Source organism: Morus notabilis, unplaced genomic scaffold (assembly GCF_000414095.1).
Source record: "Morus notabilis unplaced genomic scaffold, ASM41409v2 Scaffold697, whole genome shotgun sequence".
In the NCBI taxonomy this organism is placed as follows: domain Eukaryota; kingdom Viridiplantae; phylum Streptophyta; class Magnoliopsida; order Rosales; family Moraceae; genus Morus; species Morus notabilis.
Window position 1 is genome coordinate 365,283 of NW_010357121.1, and position 16,839 is coordinate 382,121.

The 16,839-nt window shown below is 32.2% G+C and overlaps 2 protein-coding genes across 3 annotated transcripts; both read left to right on the forward strand.

Annotated features, from left to right (window-relative positions):
- Nucleotides 1–8,024: 8,024 nt before the first annotated feature.
- On the forward strand, nt 8,025–11,526 carry LOC21404952. Of its 2 annotated transcripts, none has more exons than XM_024166283.1 (9): nt 8,025–8,126; nt 8,261–8,379; nt 8,699–8,767; nt 9,543–9,572; nt 9,731–9,763; nt 10,018–10,088; nt 10,543–10,624; nt 10,961–11,053; nt 11,176–11,526. In XM_024166283.1, the coding sequence occupies exons 2-9, from the start codon at nt 8,269–8,271 to the stop codon at nt 11,227–11,229; spliced, it is 543 nt and encodes a 180-aa protein (XP_024022051.1). In that variant the 5' UTR covers nt 8,025–8,126; nt 8,261–8,268; the 3' UTR covers nt 11,230–11,526. The 2 variants fall into 2 exon arrangements, with proteins under 2 accessions (XP_024022051.1, XP_024022055.1); XM_024166287.1 differs by having other exon boundaries at nt 10,965–11,053; nt 11,176–11,228.
- Nucleotides 11,527–13,318: 1,792 nt separating this feature from the next.
- On the forward strand, nt 13,319–15,976 carry LOC112091780 (50S ribosomal protein L29, chloroplastic). Its single transcript, XM_024166231.1, has 2 exons — nt 13,319–13,756; nt 15,534–15,976. The coding sequence occupies exons 1-2, from the start codon at nt 13,409–13,411 to the stop codon at nt 15,708–15,710; spliced, it is 525 nt and encodes a 174-aa protein (XP_024021999.1). The 5' UTR covers nt 13,319–13,408; the 3' UTR covers nt 15,711–15,976.
- The last annotated feature ends 863 nt before the right edge of the window (nt 15,977–16,839 follow it).

Sequence of the window (16,839 nt, forward strand, 5' to 3'; positions counted from 1 at the left end):
TAATTTTCCTCGCGCGCGTTACCAGCACCGCGCAACCACTAGAGCGTGTTCCCGTGACACCCAATCACCAGCGCATTCCAGGCCTATCTCATGTGGGTCCTGCATGCATTGTGCCAGCCCAAGCCTCTTTCATGTGTGCGACAGTTGTCTTCCGCATGGACCTTACACCCGCGACACCAACCTGCCTTTCCTCTCCGCGCGCGCCAGTTATCCTCCACTCTGACCAGTGCCAACAATTCCAACCATTATGATCGCGACACGTGGCTCTTACTTCCAATCCCATTGCAACACGTGTCTTCTATTATGCTGAGTCTGAATTTCTCCTCCAAAATCAGAGCAAATTGTTGGATTTCCTCCTCAAATCACATATTTGATTTCTCCTATTTTTTGTGTAATTTTATTTTGTTTCCTTTCTTTTGTAATTTTCCATTTTTATTATTTGTTTCTTTATTTGATAGGCAACCTCTGAACACTATAAATAGGAGGTTAGCCTAAGGCTTTTGTTAAGTTTTTCATATTCAGTTTTCTATCCTCTTGTTGTCACTCTCATATTTTCTCTCTAGAACTTGTGAGAATGCTTTGCAAGCTAGGCTAGAGTTCTCTTTGTGAGGTTAGAGATGAACCTTTGTTAGCGACCCAATTCGAGTTTTGATTCCTTGTGCTGTAAAGTTCAATATTCGAATGAATTAAATCTCATCTATCTTTCATTTATTTTTTAAAATATTGTGTGCCAATTTTTATATGAGTTCAGTCACACTTTTCTTATATAATTTTGTCATGCACTATTTTGTCATTCAAATTATTTTACAAATTGTCTTTTACTGTAATATTGCCAAATTGATATATTGTCGATTTTGGATAACTTGTAACAATAACTTTTGCAAAATCAACATAGAGATTTAATTTATTCGATACTTTTATTTTGTGAATCAAAACTTGAATTGGAGAACGAACATTAAGGATTCTCGACTCCTTACCATTTTTACTACTGAATTTTCTTCACACAAATCTTCTCTCTCTTTTATTTTATTTGCAATGAAGTCTTAAAAAAAATACTCTTATTTTTCTTTAATTTACTTGTTATTTATTTTTCTCTAACGTTCTTATTCTGCTAATCTTCCTTGTTTATTATGACACCTCTCTGTGGATACAACCGCCCTTCTATGCTACAATTGACCGCTTGTGAATAATACTTTCGGGCGTTAATCAACATACATAAAATAGCTAAACATGTTGCTCTTCTTTTTGCCACATGTCAACCTCTCATTTCTCTCTTTTATTTTTATTTCTTACATTTTCTTATTTATAATCTTTCTTTTGTTTATTTTTACTTTTTCTTATTGTATTTTTCTTTTAGTTTTTTAAGAGTAATGCTAAGAATACCAACTCAAAATTTAACTTTTATGTACCAATTATGTGACACGTAAGTTGTCATTTTTCATTGATAGATACAATCTTTTTTATTAATTGACTTGGTAATGTTTTAAATATCCACTCTAATTTAACATACATAAAAAAGCTAAAGATGTTGCTCATCCTTCTGCCACATGTCAACCTCTCATTTTCTCTTTTATTTTTATTTTTTTTACAATTTCTTATTTCTAATCTTTCTTTGTTTATTTTTACTTTTTCTTATTTCTATTCTTCTTTTCCTTTTTTTTAGTTCTTTTAAGAGTAATGCTAGGGATATCAATCTAAATCTAAACTTTTGTGTACCAACTATGTCACAAGTGAGTCGTTATTTTTCATTGGTAGATACAATCTCTTTCATTAATTGATGTGGTAATGTTTTAAACATCTAACAATGAAAAAATAACAACTCACATATTACATTAGTTGATACACAAGAGTTGAGATTTGAATTGGTGTCTTTAGCATTATTTTTTTTATTGTTTGGTTGCTAGATTCATGTCATGATTCGAATCATGGTTCATGGTTCGCTATAGTATTTTCTCTCACAAAAAACACATGTAAATCGAAAATTGTTCTGAATCATGATTCTGAATCCATCAACCAAAAATCTTAACTTACATGATTTTTTTCTCACTTTACTCTATCTAAAATAATTCTTTTTATATGTACCCTAAAATTAGTTTACTAAGTGATTTTTTTCTTTTTTTCTTTTCTTTTAAATGTGCTCTGTAATTTTTTTTCTTTTTTCACTAAACTGAATTATTAGGTGAGTAATAAATAAATACTACTAAATGTTAAAAGAAATTTTAAATTTTTATATGAAAAAAATTGTAAAGAATTCACGCGCTCGCGCGCACTTATAACTAGTAACATTACTAACATATAAAGGAAGTGCAAAAGAAAGTTTGGTCAATCCCTCGTTCTTTCACACGTGGCAACTCCTCATTTTTTCCTTTTTTTTATTCTTTCGTTTTTGTTATTGTTTTTTAACAATCGCATATCGTTTATTTTCTTTGATGCGCTTTTGAAATACTTTTTTGCTCACTTTGTTTTTGTGACAATAATTTCTTTCAAATATTTTCATTTTTGTTCTACATCTATTTTTTATTTCAAATCTCATGTCTTCAAAAGTGACTTATTAACATAATTTTCTTTCTGTAATGTACGTTATTAAAAAAGCTTTTCCTAAATGTGCCTCCGCGTAAAAATATTTTTGTTGCAGTCACCTAGAACATTAATCTTTAAAATGTGGCATTTATAAATAATTGTCGGGGCATGGTAGATTCAGATAGATGACGTGTTGAGAGGTTGACATGTATAAGCGCAAGACTCGTCGAAATCGGATTTGACGTGGCCGTGGTCCTTAGCAAGCTTCGAAGTCAATGAAGTAGGTAGGACCTCCAACGGAGATGTGGGGTTACTTAGGTCTAAAGAGAATTGAAGGAATCAGATCCTATGGCCTACTTCGTTGCCGAGGCTTGAAGTACACCTATAAAATAAATTAACAAATATGCAAATATTTGAAGAGGAACCACACGAATGAAGAATGGTGGGAGGAGTGATTAGCTAGTTGATGGAGATGGAGTTTGGAGGATGCATAGGGCCTTGAGTGGAACTTTGCTCCGGGATAGACATGGGTTGTTCCAAGAGCGGAGTAACTCGTATGGTAGATAAGGCTTCATTGGAGGGACGAGAGATGCAACAAAGACAAACATGAGCTGCTTTGTGAGCGAAGAATTCATTTGGAGCACTTGCTCTGATGGTGAGCGAGAGTGACTCCAAGTATAAGACTTGAATACTTCCAGAAAAATGAGTGAAAAAGTTATGGAACACCCTTGAATGATGACGAGAAAGGATCGAAGAGAGTTCTTAAGGAGTTTTTAAGACTGACAGCCACTTAAAAACTGAGCAACCACTTAAGAACTTTAAAGAGCTTTAAGTCTTTGTAGCAAACGACTTGAAGAAGAACAATCAAAGTGAGAAATTCTAAAGAATGAAATCTTAAGAGTTTTAGCTAAACCTCTTAGGTAGTGTAAAGTGTGATGGTGTCTGTTGATGAAATGGGCAAGATAGTGAGGGATATTTATAATGGAAGTTGGAGGCATTTTGACACATGCTCCGTCCGTCCGTATGATGTGCTTTGACGAAGGTTGCACACGCAATACTGTTTGGAACAAGGTCGTCAGCTACCTTTTCGGAGTTGACATGACTCACCAAATGAGGAAAGGAAGGTTCTAGAAATTCACTCAGAAGGAAGATTAGTGGCACTCTGATGGAGGCCTACACATTCAATCCTGATGGAGCAAAATCTCCAGACACCTTTCTGGGCTAACAAGAAATATGGTCCAAAAATGGAATGGAAAGTTCTGAGTGGCAGCTCCAAAGGCCAAACGACGGCACTCTGATGGAGGCCTGCACACTCAATCTCGATGGAGTAAGGTCATTAGGTGCCTTTCCAAACTAGCAAGAGGGATGGTCTGAGAATGGAAAGATTTAATTATGAATTTTAGGATGATTTAGAGCTTCCCCAGGTTTGAAACTCTTAAGAGTGTTTTGACTCAACTTTGTGCTCTATTAAATTCCTCATTTGGAGATTTGATAGTGCGTCAAAATTTGTCAAAGATGGATTGTGTAAGCATGGCTAAGCAGCCGTCGAGTTTGCTCTGACACAAAAATTTACTTCGAACAAAGTTGCTACGAATGAAGTTCCTCTGACGTGTGCAAAAAGAGGCACGCCTAACATAAAGAACGACTCCATTAGGCGTACCTGGGCACAAGGAAGTGCTCCATCAAACATCTTGATACGAAGAATGACATAGTTAGGCACATTTCGATGCGGATGAAGGCTTCGTTGAAGCCAAAACATCGAGTTTCAAGGCTAGTCAAGTGGAGAAAACAATCTAAGGCATGGACTTCGGACGAATGGAAGGCTTTTGGTAATTCCCCATCATCTATTTACATTTAATTCTATTAATTTTGAAAATTCCCCAAGCGGGATTCAAATCAGATCAAATTAAATGATAAATGAGCCTATCTGATCACACATGGCCCACCAAACTACTATCCATAGAATTTTTCCGAGTGTGGTTTGGGTCCACGAAGCGAGTCCAATAACGTTAGGAGACGCGGGGATTTAGACCCGGATCCTCGAATGGGAACAATAATTATCTTAGTATAATGTCTTTTTGCAACCTTGTATAATATTAGTTTCTTATAAGTATTCCTAAGTAATTTTCTCTCTACATTTTTCTCACTAAATATTATTTTATTTTGATTTATTATATAGATCTTTTATCCTATTGAGTGCTTCAAATCAAAATCAGTTTTATTTCAACCAAAATTATAATATTTTATTTTAAAATGAACCAAAAAACATATATATGTATAAATAAATTCCTCATTATACAATAAATAATAAATTGATCAGTGATTCTAACACAACATTATTACATGTGGAGTATGTTTCAAAATTACTTATTCTAAAAGAGAGGCTTCCTTTTGTTTCGGCAAGATAGTTGTTGCTAAGTTAAAAGCATATGTCGTTTCTTACTTTGAATTTATTGTTGTTCAAAGTCCGAATGACATGGTATTAAGTGTTTAAATTCTACTATTGTTCATATCAAAAAGAAATTTTTCTGGAATTGGCCATTAATTGAAATCAATATTGTCCCATGTGTTCTACATAGTTCCTTTTATTTTAATTTGTTTAAGTTATTTTATATGATAAAATAATAATTATGATTAAGATGTCAATAATAGAATGATGAGTCACTATTATAAAAGAATAGTTTTGCACCTTTTCTAATAAATAAAAAAAACCACATGCAATTCGAATTCATTCAGTAGGTCTTTGTTGGCTTGACGTTTTACCATTTCGCTGCAGTTTAGACCCAAAAACGACGCCCTATTCAAAAGCTTGCTGTATTTTTAACTTTTAACAAAAAACAGGCCACTACCCAGATTGGCTTTCCCAATTTATATCAAATGTTATTTTAAATAAGACAATGTTTTTTTTTTTTTTTTTGTTTCTCATATAAAATGAACATAAATGAATGGTTGAGATTTAGAGAAATTAGATGAAAGGCTGATAGTAAATGGACATTTCGTATTTATACTTAATAGAGTTAAGAGCAAGGGTGTTGACGTGATTTATTTTGTTTAAAGGGGTCTCTCCGTTATTTTGATAAAACGCAGGTGTGTAATAAGTCCAGCCCTAAATAATCGAATTTCGAGATGCTTAGTTTAATATTACTGTGAATTTTAGAAAAATTACTTTTAATTGTGTTAAAAAAATAGTTGTTACAAAAAGCAGTTGAGTATTTGGTAAACTATAATTATAGTAGTTCTGTTGGTTCCAAAATCAGTTTAATAGTGTTTGGTAAATTATAAAATTAAATTATTGTGGATAATTAAAAATTATGACTATATTATATTATAGTATAATATAATATATATAATTACAATATAATATATATTTATTATTATATTTAATACAATAAAAAAGTATATTATATAATTATGATATAGAATATAATAATATTATTAAAATAATAACTGAAATATATATAAATCCCACTTTAGTCATTAGTTTCAAAATTGATTCTCGAGCTATCTTGGTGTGATAATGTAAGTCTTTTTGTCGGAAAAACCGCAATGGTGTGGGGCGTCAGAGGCTGTTGCCCCGTGGCCAACTCGAAGGGGCTGAAGTTCGACGCAGAGCTTTTTGGTTGTTAAGTTATAGCAGCACTGAGCAACATCCAACAGCTCCAGTCCTTCTGGTTTGCACTAAAGTGCCTTAAGTAGCCCCCGAGGAGTCCGTTTAACTCACGCATTCGTGTACAAACCAGTGCAGACGAAGTAACACGAATATCTCCGGTAGTCAGTCTATTTCCATCAGCCGGCCGGTGGGAGCGAGAAGTTTGGGATATGTTTGGTGTTTCTTCCATCAATCATCCGGATCTACGCCGACCCAGGTTGTCCGATCAACCCCTCGGGTCCCTTTCGCGACAACAAACATAAGGATCTTCCTTCAAGAATCCTTCGAGATTGAAGAATAGGAAAAAGAATTTCACGTTCTTCCTTTCGGGAAGGGAGGTTTTTTTCCTATTGATTGGAGCTTTCTCCAGACCTCCGGGAAAAGAATGAAAAAAAAGGCTCGAATGGTACGATCCCTCCGTCACCCCAGAATGAAAGGGGCGATCTCGTAGTTCTTGGTCTGTGAAGATATGAATGAGAAACGACACCACAATTGTACATAGGCTTAGTTTGGTATTACTGTAGATTTTGAAAAAAATTACTTTTAGTTGCGCTGAAAGAAAAAACAACTATTACAAAAAACAACTGAGTGTTTAGTAAACTATAATTGTAGTATCTATGCTGGTTCTAAAATCAGTATAATAGCGTTTAGTAAATTATGAGATTGAATTGTTATGGATAATTAAAAATTATGATTGTATTATATTATATTATAATATAATATATATAATTACAATATAATATATATTTATTATTATATTTAATATAATAAAAAATTATTATTATATAATATATTATATAATTATGATATATAATATAACAATATTATTAAAATTGTTAATATAATTATAATATTATAATATTATAATATATAAAATGTAATATAATATAATAAAATTATTATTATATAATTATGATATATAATATAACAATATTATTAAAATTGTTAATATAATTATAATATTATAATATATAAAATGTAATATAATATAATAAAATTATTATTATATAATTATGATATATAATATAACAATATTATTAAAATTGTTAATATAATTATAATATTATAATATATAAAATGTAATATAATATAATAAAATTATTATTATATAATTATGATATATAATATAACAATATTATTAAAATTGTTAATATAATTATAATATTATAATATATAAAATGTAATATAATATAATAAAATTATTATTATATAATTATGATATATAATATAACAATATTATTAAAATTGTTAATATAATTATAATATTATAATATATAAAATGTAATATAATATAATAAAATTATTATTATATAATTATGATATATAATATAACAATATTATTAAAATTGTTAATATAATTATAATATTATAATATATAAAATGTAATATAATATAATAAAATTATTATTATATAATTATGATATATAATATAACAATATTATTAAAATTGTTAATATAATTATAATATTTATAATATCATATTATATGATAAAAATAATAATATTAGAGTTATTAATATAATTATGATATTATTTGTTACAATAATTATTTGTTACAATATTATATTATATTATATTATGAGTCTGAATTTTAAATTAAAAAGATTGTAAATTTTAAATTTTATTAAGAGTATTATGAATATTATAAAAATTTTATTAATTATACTATGTTAATTTTCACATAATTTAAAAATTAAAATTATTTTTAGATTATTTTTTATTTTAGTTATAAATTCTTTAAAAAATATTTTTGAAGAGATTTATTAAATATTAAAATTAATTTTGACTACAAGTAAAAAAAACTGATTTTGAGTGCGAAAAGAAATGCCAAATGCAGCCAGAGAAAGAGAGAGAGAAAAGCCATTTTTGAAAATCAAACTCGCGACCTGTTTCTCTCTCACCATTCCGTTTCTCTCTCTAGAATTCATCGCGAAGACGCTAAGTGGATTCACTAGTAGGTAAGCATTTCGGATATTCGACAATTTGCGTTCTTTCTTTTTCGATTGAACAAAATTTGGTCTCTAAAATGGAAGATTCCATATTTTTCTTTTACTGATTTCTGTTAATTTTATGTATTTTCTTCGCATTATAGACTCTTCAATGCAGAAAAGGGACGAATTTGGTGCTTCTCCGTTTGGGACGAGGCAAGCGGACTTGAAAAAGTCCTTCAAGCTTGCTATGCGTTCTCTTCTCATCGCCTGTTCTAAGCAGGTATTTTTATTACTTAATGAAAATCTGGATAATTTTACTGGTATTTTGAATTTGGATTTTGTACAAAATACTTTCAATTTTGTTTTACTCGAAAGTTTGAGACTTGGGTCGTCTCTAAATTTCATCCAAAATCTTGCTAAGAAAGATGAGATATTTAGTAACGAATTTATGCGGACAATGTGTTTGTATATGGCAAATGTTTCTTCTATAATCCAATGCCTTCTTACACAATGGTATTTAGCTATGTTGGTTAAAGTTAGTTTAGTTTTCCATTTAAGTTTGTTTGAAAGTATTTATGTTTCTCTATATGAATCTAAAGGATATTTGCAAGGCATTTCCAAGTTTTACTTCTACTGAGCAAGAGTGTCTCCATCGGCTATTTATTCAGGTATTGACTATTGCCCTAAATTTTCTTGTATGCAGTAGACAATATCTTATGTACTTTTTTAGGCTTAAAATATCATTTATAGACTAACTTTACTTATGTCAAGTTAGTCAACCTAATTTATCGAAGATGGTTTTGAAATTTTGTGAAACGAAAATGATACGAGAATGCCCTGTAAACTATTGGTGGGAAAGATAGTGAAATTCAAACAACTCAAAGGAAAGGATCCCTTGGCTCCTTTATTTTAGGTGACGCTAACAAAGGGATCTTGAAATACTCTGATGGCTGAACGGTTTTATGATAGGCGTGGAAGGATTGTAAGGGATTTCTCTTGTAAGCTCTTTTATTTTTATAGAAATGACGCAGAGAAGGCTGTTGCAAGAGAAAAGTAATGGTGGAGGCATTTTAAAAAGAATGAGTCGGCTTTTATAAGATTTTTGGTCTCTAGAGGTTGTTACTATCTGAAGGTCAGGTCGTCTAGTTTTCTGAATTGGGTAAACCTTTGCACATTGGGTACTTTGTCCCAACATCATAGTGGAGATATTCGAAACATGTCTTTGTTGTACTTAACTAAGGTTAGAGTTAATGTTTTTTTTTCATTTGTCTTGGTTCGTGAAAGGTTGCACTGTCTTCTTATGTGCCAATACTCAGGTTTCAACTACAGAGTTCTTTCACTGTTTAGGAGAATAATGTTTTATTTCATTGCAAAAATTTTATAAGTTTTGTTAACCTTGAGTTAATTTTGCTCTGCTCGATTCTATTGGCACCAAATTTCCAGGTTGCCACTTCTGTGCATGGAAACATAGAGGTACCTCTTCTGACACAAATTTTAATGGGTTTTCTTATAGACTTAACAATGTTGCATAATTTTTTGTTTCTTGGAATAGATTTCCTTAAACGTTGTGTGATATGCTAGCATAAAATTGATACAATCTGAATCTCATTTGTCTCTGTTGAATATCGCAGGAGGAATTTGAATCGTTGTTTCAAGAAACACAGGTATCCTTTTTTTTTCCCCTGTATTTTTCTTCCTGATGTCAGAGCTTTGTCATGTTACTACAATCAGTATTTATAAATTAGAACTCTCACATAATTGGTACATGGACCTATAATGCAAGTAAAAGTTACACCGTGGGACAAGCTGAATGTGCTCTTGCATGAATATGAAAATATTGAACTGATTCTAACATGAAACAGACCTTTTGTTTTTGTTTCTTCTGTCTGGTTTTATCTCATAAATTTTCTTAATGTAGATCGGAATTGTTCTGGATACTGTGGAGCAACTTGTAGAAGAACAAGCTCTGGATTCTTTGCATTCAGATAAGTAGGCATTTTTCATTTATATCCTTTTTCTTTTACAAGTAATGTCATCTTTTTACTAACAATTCTCCCAAACCCTTGCCAACATATATAACCAAATAATCCAATTCAGACATACTGACATACCTATAACATTTATCGTTTTGAGATGCCTACAGTTTTGGATCTCACAAATCTGGAAACAAGATGTTCCATGAAACACTGAACACAAACCGTTCTTCATTGTTATTATTTAAGGGTTTTTGTTTTTGATTTTTTTTTTTTGTGTATTTTTTTTGGGAGTTCTCTGCTGTGGCCTGTGATTATTATTCCCTAATCCCTAATATTACAAGTTTACTTCTTTCTTTTATAAGTGGTCTGTCCACTAGTTACAGATTGTTTCCTCCAATTGCATGTTGCATTTGTTGCTATACGTAGAATTCGTTTTTGTGACTTTTGTAACTTGAACTCAAGTGCAGGGTTAATGTAGTGGATGTGGGTCAGAATGTATTGACGACAAAGGAAAATGAAATCCAGCACTTGAAGAATATGCTGCAAAGGGTAATACACTAATACATGCAACTGCATTGTGTTGCTTCTTCTAAAATTGACATTACGCGATGGTATCATCTTATTTTCCACGTGGCAACGCTGTCTTATACAATCCTCTCTCTATCTGTATATGTGTATAAATTTATATATTTACATGCATCCCAAGTGGTTAAAGCATGATTTTTACCAATTCATCAGTGATTGTAATTGTGAAGGGATTAGGTTTGGAATGGAAAGAAAGTGAATAGGAAAGTGAGTCAAACACTTGATTCAAGTATATACTTGAACATTGGGGATTACATACAGTTGCATTACTAAGTTGCCTTTTTACCGCCTTAAACCTAGGCAGAGGAACAAAATCAGCTCATTCGAGCTCGTATCGAGGTCTTAAAGAAAGGAGAGGAAGATGTTTCAGTCATGGCAGAAGCTGTTGAGGAGGTTTGTTATTTCATTCTTTGTCCTGTCTGTTCTTTCTATTCTTTGAATTATTTGATAGTTTGATCAAGTTGGCCAGAGTAAATGAACATAAAGCCCTGTTTCCCCGTTTGACAATTTTGCAGTTGAGAAGAGCGAGTTTAAATTATGGGATGCAAGGGAGCAATATGATCCAGTGATTGGTATCCATAGTTCTTCAATGCTGTGTACCTACAAGCGTAAACCAGGTTGTTTACCGGTTTTGAAGTCTAGTTATTCACTTGTACCACTTTGGTTTGAAAATTTCACAATATTCGAATTCTCACTCTCTAGATGTGGTATTCCTCTAATTCCCTATACCCAAATAAGGTTGGGAGATGCTCAAAATGATGTTACTTTTGTTTATCTTAAATTACAAATCTCTATTCAGACTAATGCTTGACATCTTCGATTCAAATGAACATATATAAAACCAGAATTATCAAATTAATGATTACTTGGCGACTAGTGTGAGTGTCTAGAGGTACTGTTTGGATATTCTTGTAAATATTTGTAATATTATATTTTTGGATAATGGTTAAACACTTTTATACGTGGTTTAATTCGCTTATCAGCCCCACTTTTTATAGTATTAGTGGGATTTAAAATTTTTTTTGGCATTTCGGGCATGATCAACAAGTTAGGTGTGAATTTTGCATACATAATATGGAATTTAAATGTTAGTTTACTTTAGTTATCACCCTTATTAAATAATTCTTGACATTTAAGAAAAATTTGAATTGATGACGTAGAATTAGCCATTATTATTATTATTATTTTTTGGAAGTCTTTCAATTAGCTGAAATTTTACTTAAAACGTAATAACGTAAAATAATATCAAGTTATTAAGAAAATGACATACATACATGCAGATATAGAAATAAGTACAAAGTTAAAAAAAAAATAGAAAGAAAATAAATTTTGGTTGATTTTATTGGTTTGAATTGAAATTCTTAAAACAACATCAATTTATAATTCATTTTTAATTCCAAGCTATACGCTAAATTCTATTCAGAACAATTAGGCAGATGGTTGATTTTGGCCATCCCTTTTAAATTAATGGCCAAACTTATTTTAGGAAAATGGTCGATTTTTTTTTTTTTGCTTTGGGAGAACTTTTTCAGAAAAAAAAAAAAATACAGTGGTCAAGCATTGATATAACATGGTTTATCACTAATAACCAGTTTACCATTTATATACCAATAGCTTATAACTGATGAAACAATAAATTATTGATTGAAATTGGTTTATCACTAACAGGTTTTGGTTAATCAGTTAAGAGTTACTAAGTCAATCAGTGATGAATTGATGTATCATTGATTTACAACGGTTGAAAAATGATCATTTCCCTTTTAGAAAACTTCAACCATTTACTTAAATATAGCTCAAAAAAGGCGAGTTTTGCATATCCCATTCTATTTTAGTTCTTAACTTTTAAAAATCCCAAAATGGATCTTAATTCTACTACATTGTATCAAAGTAGTCATTTCGTCTATGCAATTCATGTTAAAATCTCAAAGGAAAAAAAATTGGCTTCCTTCTTAAGATTTGTGCTCTAATATGTAAAATTATTAAGAGCCCGTTTAGTTCGTTGATTCGAGTTAAGATGTGACTTTATGTGAGAGCCTTTTACTGTAGCAAAAAAGTTAGATGTGACTGTTTCTGAGAGCTTTTTACTGTAGCAAAACTCGAATCGGTAAAATGAACAGAGCTTTTTACTGTAGCAAAATGAACGAACAACAGGAAACTTTCGTGTATCACAAGTTCACTCATAGAGGTCAAAGTTTGTGTTGCCTAGCCTGGTGCGGCCTAGGTCCGATAGCCTAAGGGGAAATTTCAGGCCGGGCCGGGCCAGCCCTAAAAGAGAGAGGGTCGGCCTAGCTCAGTCTTAAGCCGAAAAAATTTAAGGTTGGTCTTGCTTGACTTGGCTTGAAATTTTATAAGATTTTTTTTAAAAAAATATTTAAAAATATAATGTTTGAGCCGGACCGACTTTAAGACTTAAAACAACAATCCAATCTAACCTGAAAATTAGAACCGAACTAGGCCAACAGCGAGTCTTAGGCCGGTCTGTTTGGCCGAGGCCAAACTTCAGCTCTAATCACTCAACATAAATTAATTAATAAATAAATAAATAGATAAGAAAAAAAAAGCAAACATTTCCCCCTTAAAAAAAAAAAAAGCAAACATTTAACATAAAACGACACGTCGTTTTCCCTCTGTTAAGAGAGAGTGTGTGTTGGGGGGGAGCGAGGGGGGAAAGTGAAAACCAGCCTTATCTACATCGCTCAAATAGCAGTGGAACACAGAGCGAGTGAGCTCAACCCAAACGAAACGAAGATGATGAGCTTAAGCCCTATCTCTATTGCCTCCTCACCTTCACCCGCCACATTCACTCCAAAGCTTTTCTCTCCATTCCCAAACTCTTCCTCTTCCTTCTTCAATGGCGGACTCAGACTCCAACACGCCTATCCCCTTCGTCTTCCCCTCCTCCGCTCCCCAAGGAAGCCTTCGTCGGCGGTGATGATGGCGAAGAAAGACGAGGAACTCAAGGAAATCCGATCCAAGACAACCGAACAGATCAACGAGGAGATTATCGATCTCAAGGGTGATCTCCTCATGCTCCGCCTCCAGAAATCTTCTCGCAACGAGTTCAAGTCCAGCGAGTTCCGTCTCATGCGCAAAAAGGTCCGAGCTTTACAGGGTGTTTGTTTCTCGAGAAATTGAGTTGATTTATTGCACAAAACAATTGAGTCTACTAGATTTTAGAAAATATTTGCGCTGAGGAGTTAATAGAGTAAGAATACCAAATCTATTTGGACAATATTTTCTGGGTTATTATTACTGAAGAAAAATTACACATATTGTAAAAAAAAAGTTTCAGTACTAAAAACCTAGCTTGTTAGAGGGGGGAAAAAAAACTGAGACAAAGTAGTAATTTTAGTTTTATAGAACCTGTAGAATTTTGAAATGTATGCATTGTGATGTTCGTGATAAAATTTTCATGGCGTGTATTGTTACTCTAAGTCTTTTTGCTCCACTATTGAATGACATGCTCAAGCGTATTGATAAGGGAGAACAAAGGATTTTGTTGCATTTTGTTGTTTTTTCTTTTTTCCTTTATCTTTTGATATATTTTTAGTTGGAATGAAGAGTTTGTGTTGAGTTTTTTCGGTTCTTAACTTAATGGGCTTAAGGGGATGTTTTGAACTTTATATTTCCTGTTTGAATGTCTTAATGCCATGGTGTACTGAGTTTATTTTAGAGATTTATTCATAATAGCAGTAAATTGACAGGAAAGTTGCATTTCATTCTGTAGATGCACTATGCAGGATATTTGAAATGATTCAGATCCAACCAATTGACAAAACGATGAAATTTTCCATTCTTATGTCCTCGGATAGCGAGGAAACCTTAAGAGTTTGTAATTTGGAAGTGATATTGCAATTTATTTGTTTCTCTTGAGTTAATCGGAGATACAAACTTTTATTTGTTCCACCTCGCAACTATATGTGAGTAGTTTAACGCTTCTAAATTATGTCGGTAACATTATTTTGAATCAAATTAGGAAAGAGAAGTTCATGGAAATCATTTAGAAAATATAGGACTCTAAAGCCGGGATATGAAACAATTAGATGTGATGTTAATTGCTGACATTTTGTCAAGTGGCTAAATACAACAAAGTGCCATAAGCAAGAACCTCTGAATTATGTGCAGCCTCCTGGTGAAAATTTGAATGGATGGTCCTAAAGTCATGTCACATAAGGGTCATAAGACTTTTCTAATGATGAATCAGGAGTTTTTACTTTTTAGCTGACAAGAAGTTTCCTGATTAAGCATATGGTGATATTATTAGCCTTAGAGATGTTATATATTCTGTGTAGTTTCTTCAACATTAAATTGTGTGGCATTCTAAGTGATGGCTTTTGACCACACTTATGAGTGATGATGAATTTATCTAGTTAATGCAGTATCTACCAGTTGTTGTGCTGGCTGTTCTTAGTGGCATTAAGGGTGGATGATTTGCCTTTTAGCAATTCATGTGTGTATTTTCAGAGTTTTTGTTGTTGTTTTTGGTGCTGCTTGATGATTAGTGGGGCATTGTTTCTCTCTGGTTTACTGTTAGTATTATTGAAACTGGCACATCAGAGCTATCAAACACTGGATAGAGAGATGAGTGGCATTATACCATTTTTTGTTTTGTGGAAGGGTTAATGACGGCGACAATACGTTGAGAAAGAAGTTGCATCTCGCTGCTTGATATTAGGATTGGAATTATCGAATATATTAACCTGCTGACTTCTATACACTTGCTTGTTCATCATACTTTCATTTACTGCTAGTTCTTTGTGCTTCCTTATGTCTGTGACTTTCTAAGGCTTGTTCTTAAGCCTTCACTAGATATGTTCCTACATGTTTTGCCTTGATATCATACTCATTGTGTAAAGGTGGTTATGTCCAATAGATTGCTCGTATGCTTACCGTTAAACGGGAAAGAGAACTTGAGGAGGGAATCAATAAGCGACTGTCCAGAAAGCTTGATCGGAAATGGAAGAAAAGCATTGTTGTAAGACCACCCCCGTCCTTGAAGAAGTTTAAAGAGGAAGCAGAAGCTGAAAGAAAAGCTGAGCAATCTACCTAGACCATTTGTCTCCGGTGACTTTCATGTGGTATGCCAATTGAGAAAAAGACCATAACATAACGTGGTAGATTTATGGTTTGTATTGTTTTGAGTTCATATTCCAGACCATTTTTTGTGTATAATGCTTTGTTCTTTGGTAGTCGACTGATTTGTTTTTCTTTTTCCATTTTTTCCCAATAGTTCCCTTTACATCTTCTTTGCAAACCTACACGGAAGTACAAATTGTTGGTTTATTCAATGAAATGAAGAGCGCATGTGTTGGTATAGATCGAAAATGTTGCAAAAATAGGTTAGAAACAACAATTATTTTACTGCAAGTTTGTTCTCGAGAAGGAACGAGGAAATGGGATTTTCTTAATTACGTAGGTCAAGGGATCTAGTGTTGTAAAGATGAAAATGTTTTGTTTTTTATTTTTTATTTTACTGGAAATGCACTCGTTTTTATTGCCTATTTTGTTTCATGGGAGATTTTACCATTGTAGAATTTGATGGATGCTTCTTTATTAATCTTGCGGCTCTGAATAAGTGTTGCTTCTTTATCTGATTAACAGTGGCGGGTGATAGTTTTCATTGAATGCCGAAATAATTATATGTTTAGATTGGAGATACAATTATAATTATAAGTGATAAGGAGGAAAATACATAATTGGTAAAGTGGTTAGTAAATTATAGCATAATTTGATATTTTAAGTTTTAAACATTATTAACACCTCAAAAATATTCCCAAATCTCTTTTTCTACCTCACTCTTCTCCCTAAACATCTATTTTTTAAAAAATAGTAAATTATAACATATTTTTTTAGAATAAGTAGATTATAGTAAGTCTGCCATGGTCGGGACTGGTGGCCGGTTTCAGCAATTGGAGACCAGTTTTTGGCAACCTGTGACTATTTTTCAGCGATCGATGACCGTTTTTCGACGATCGTTTAACACTGTATTTACTGATAAATACCGTATGTACCATTTAATATTGTATTTACTAATAAATATTATATTTACCTGAAAAGCTGACCATTGATTTTGACGTCTGTTTAACGTTGTATTTACAAATAAATACCGTATTTATCAATAAATACTGTATGTATTAGTAAATATTATATTTACCTAAAAATCCGACCATCGACTTTGG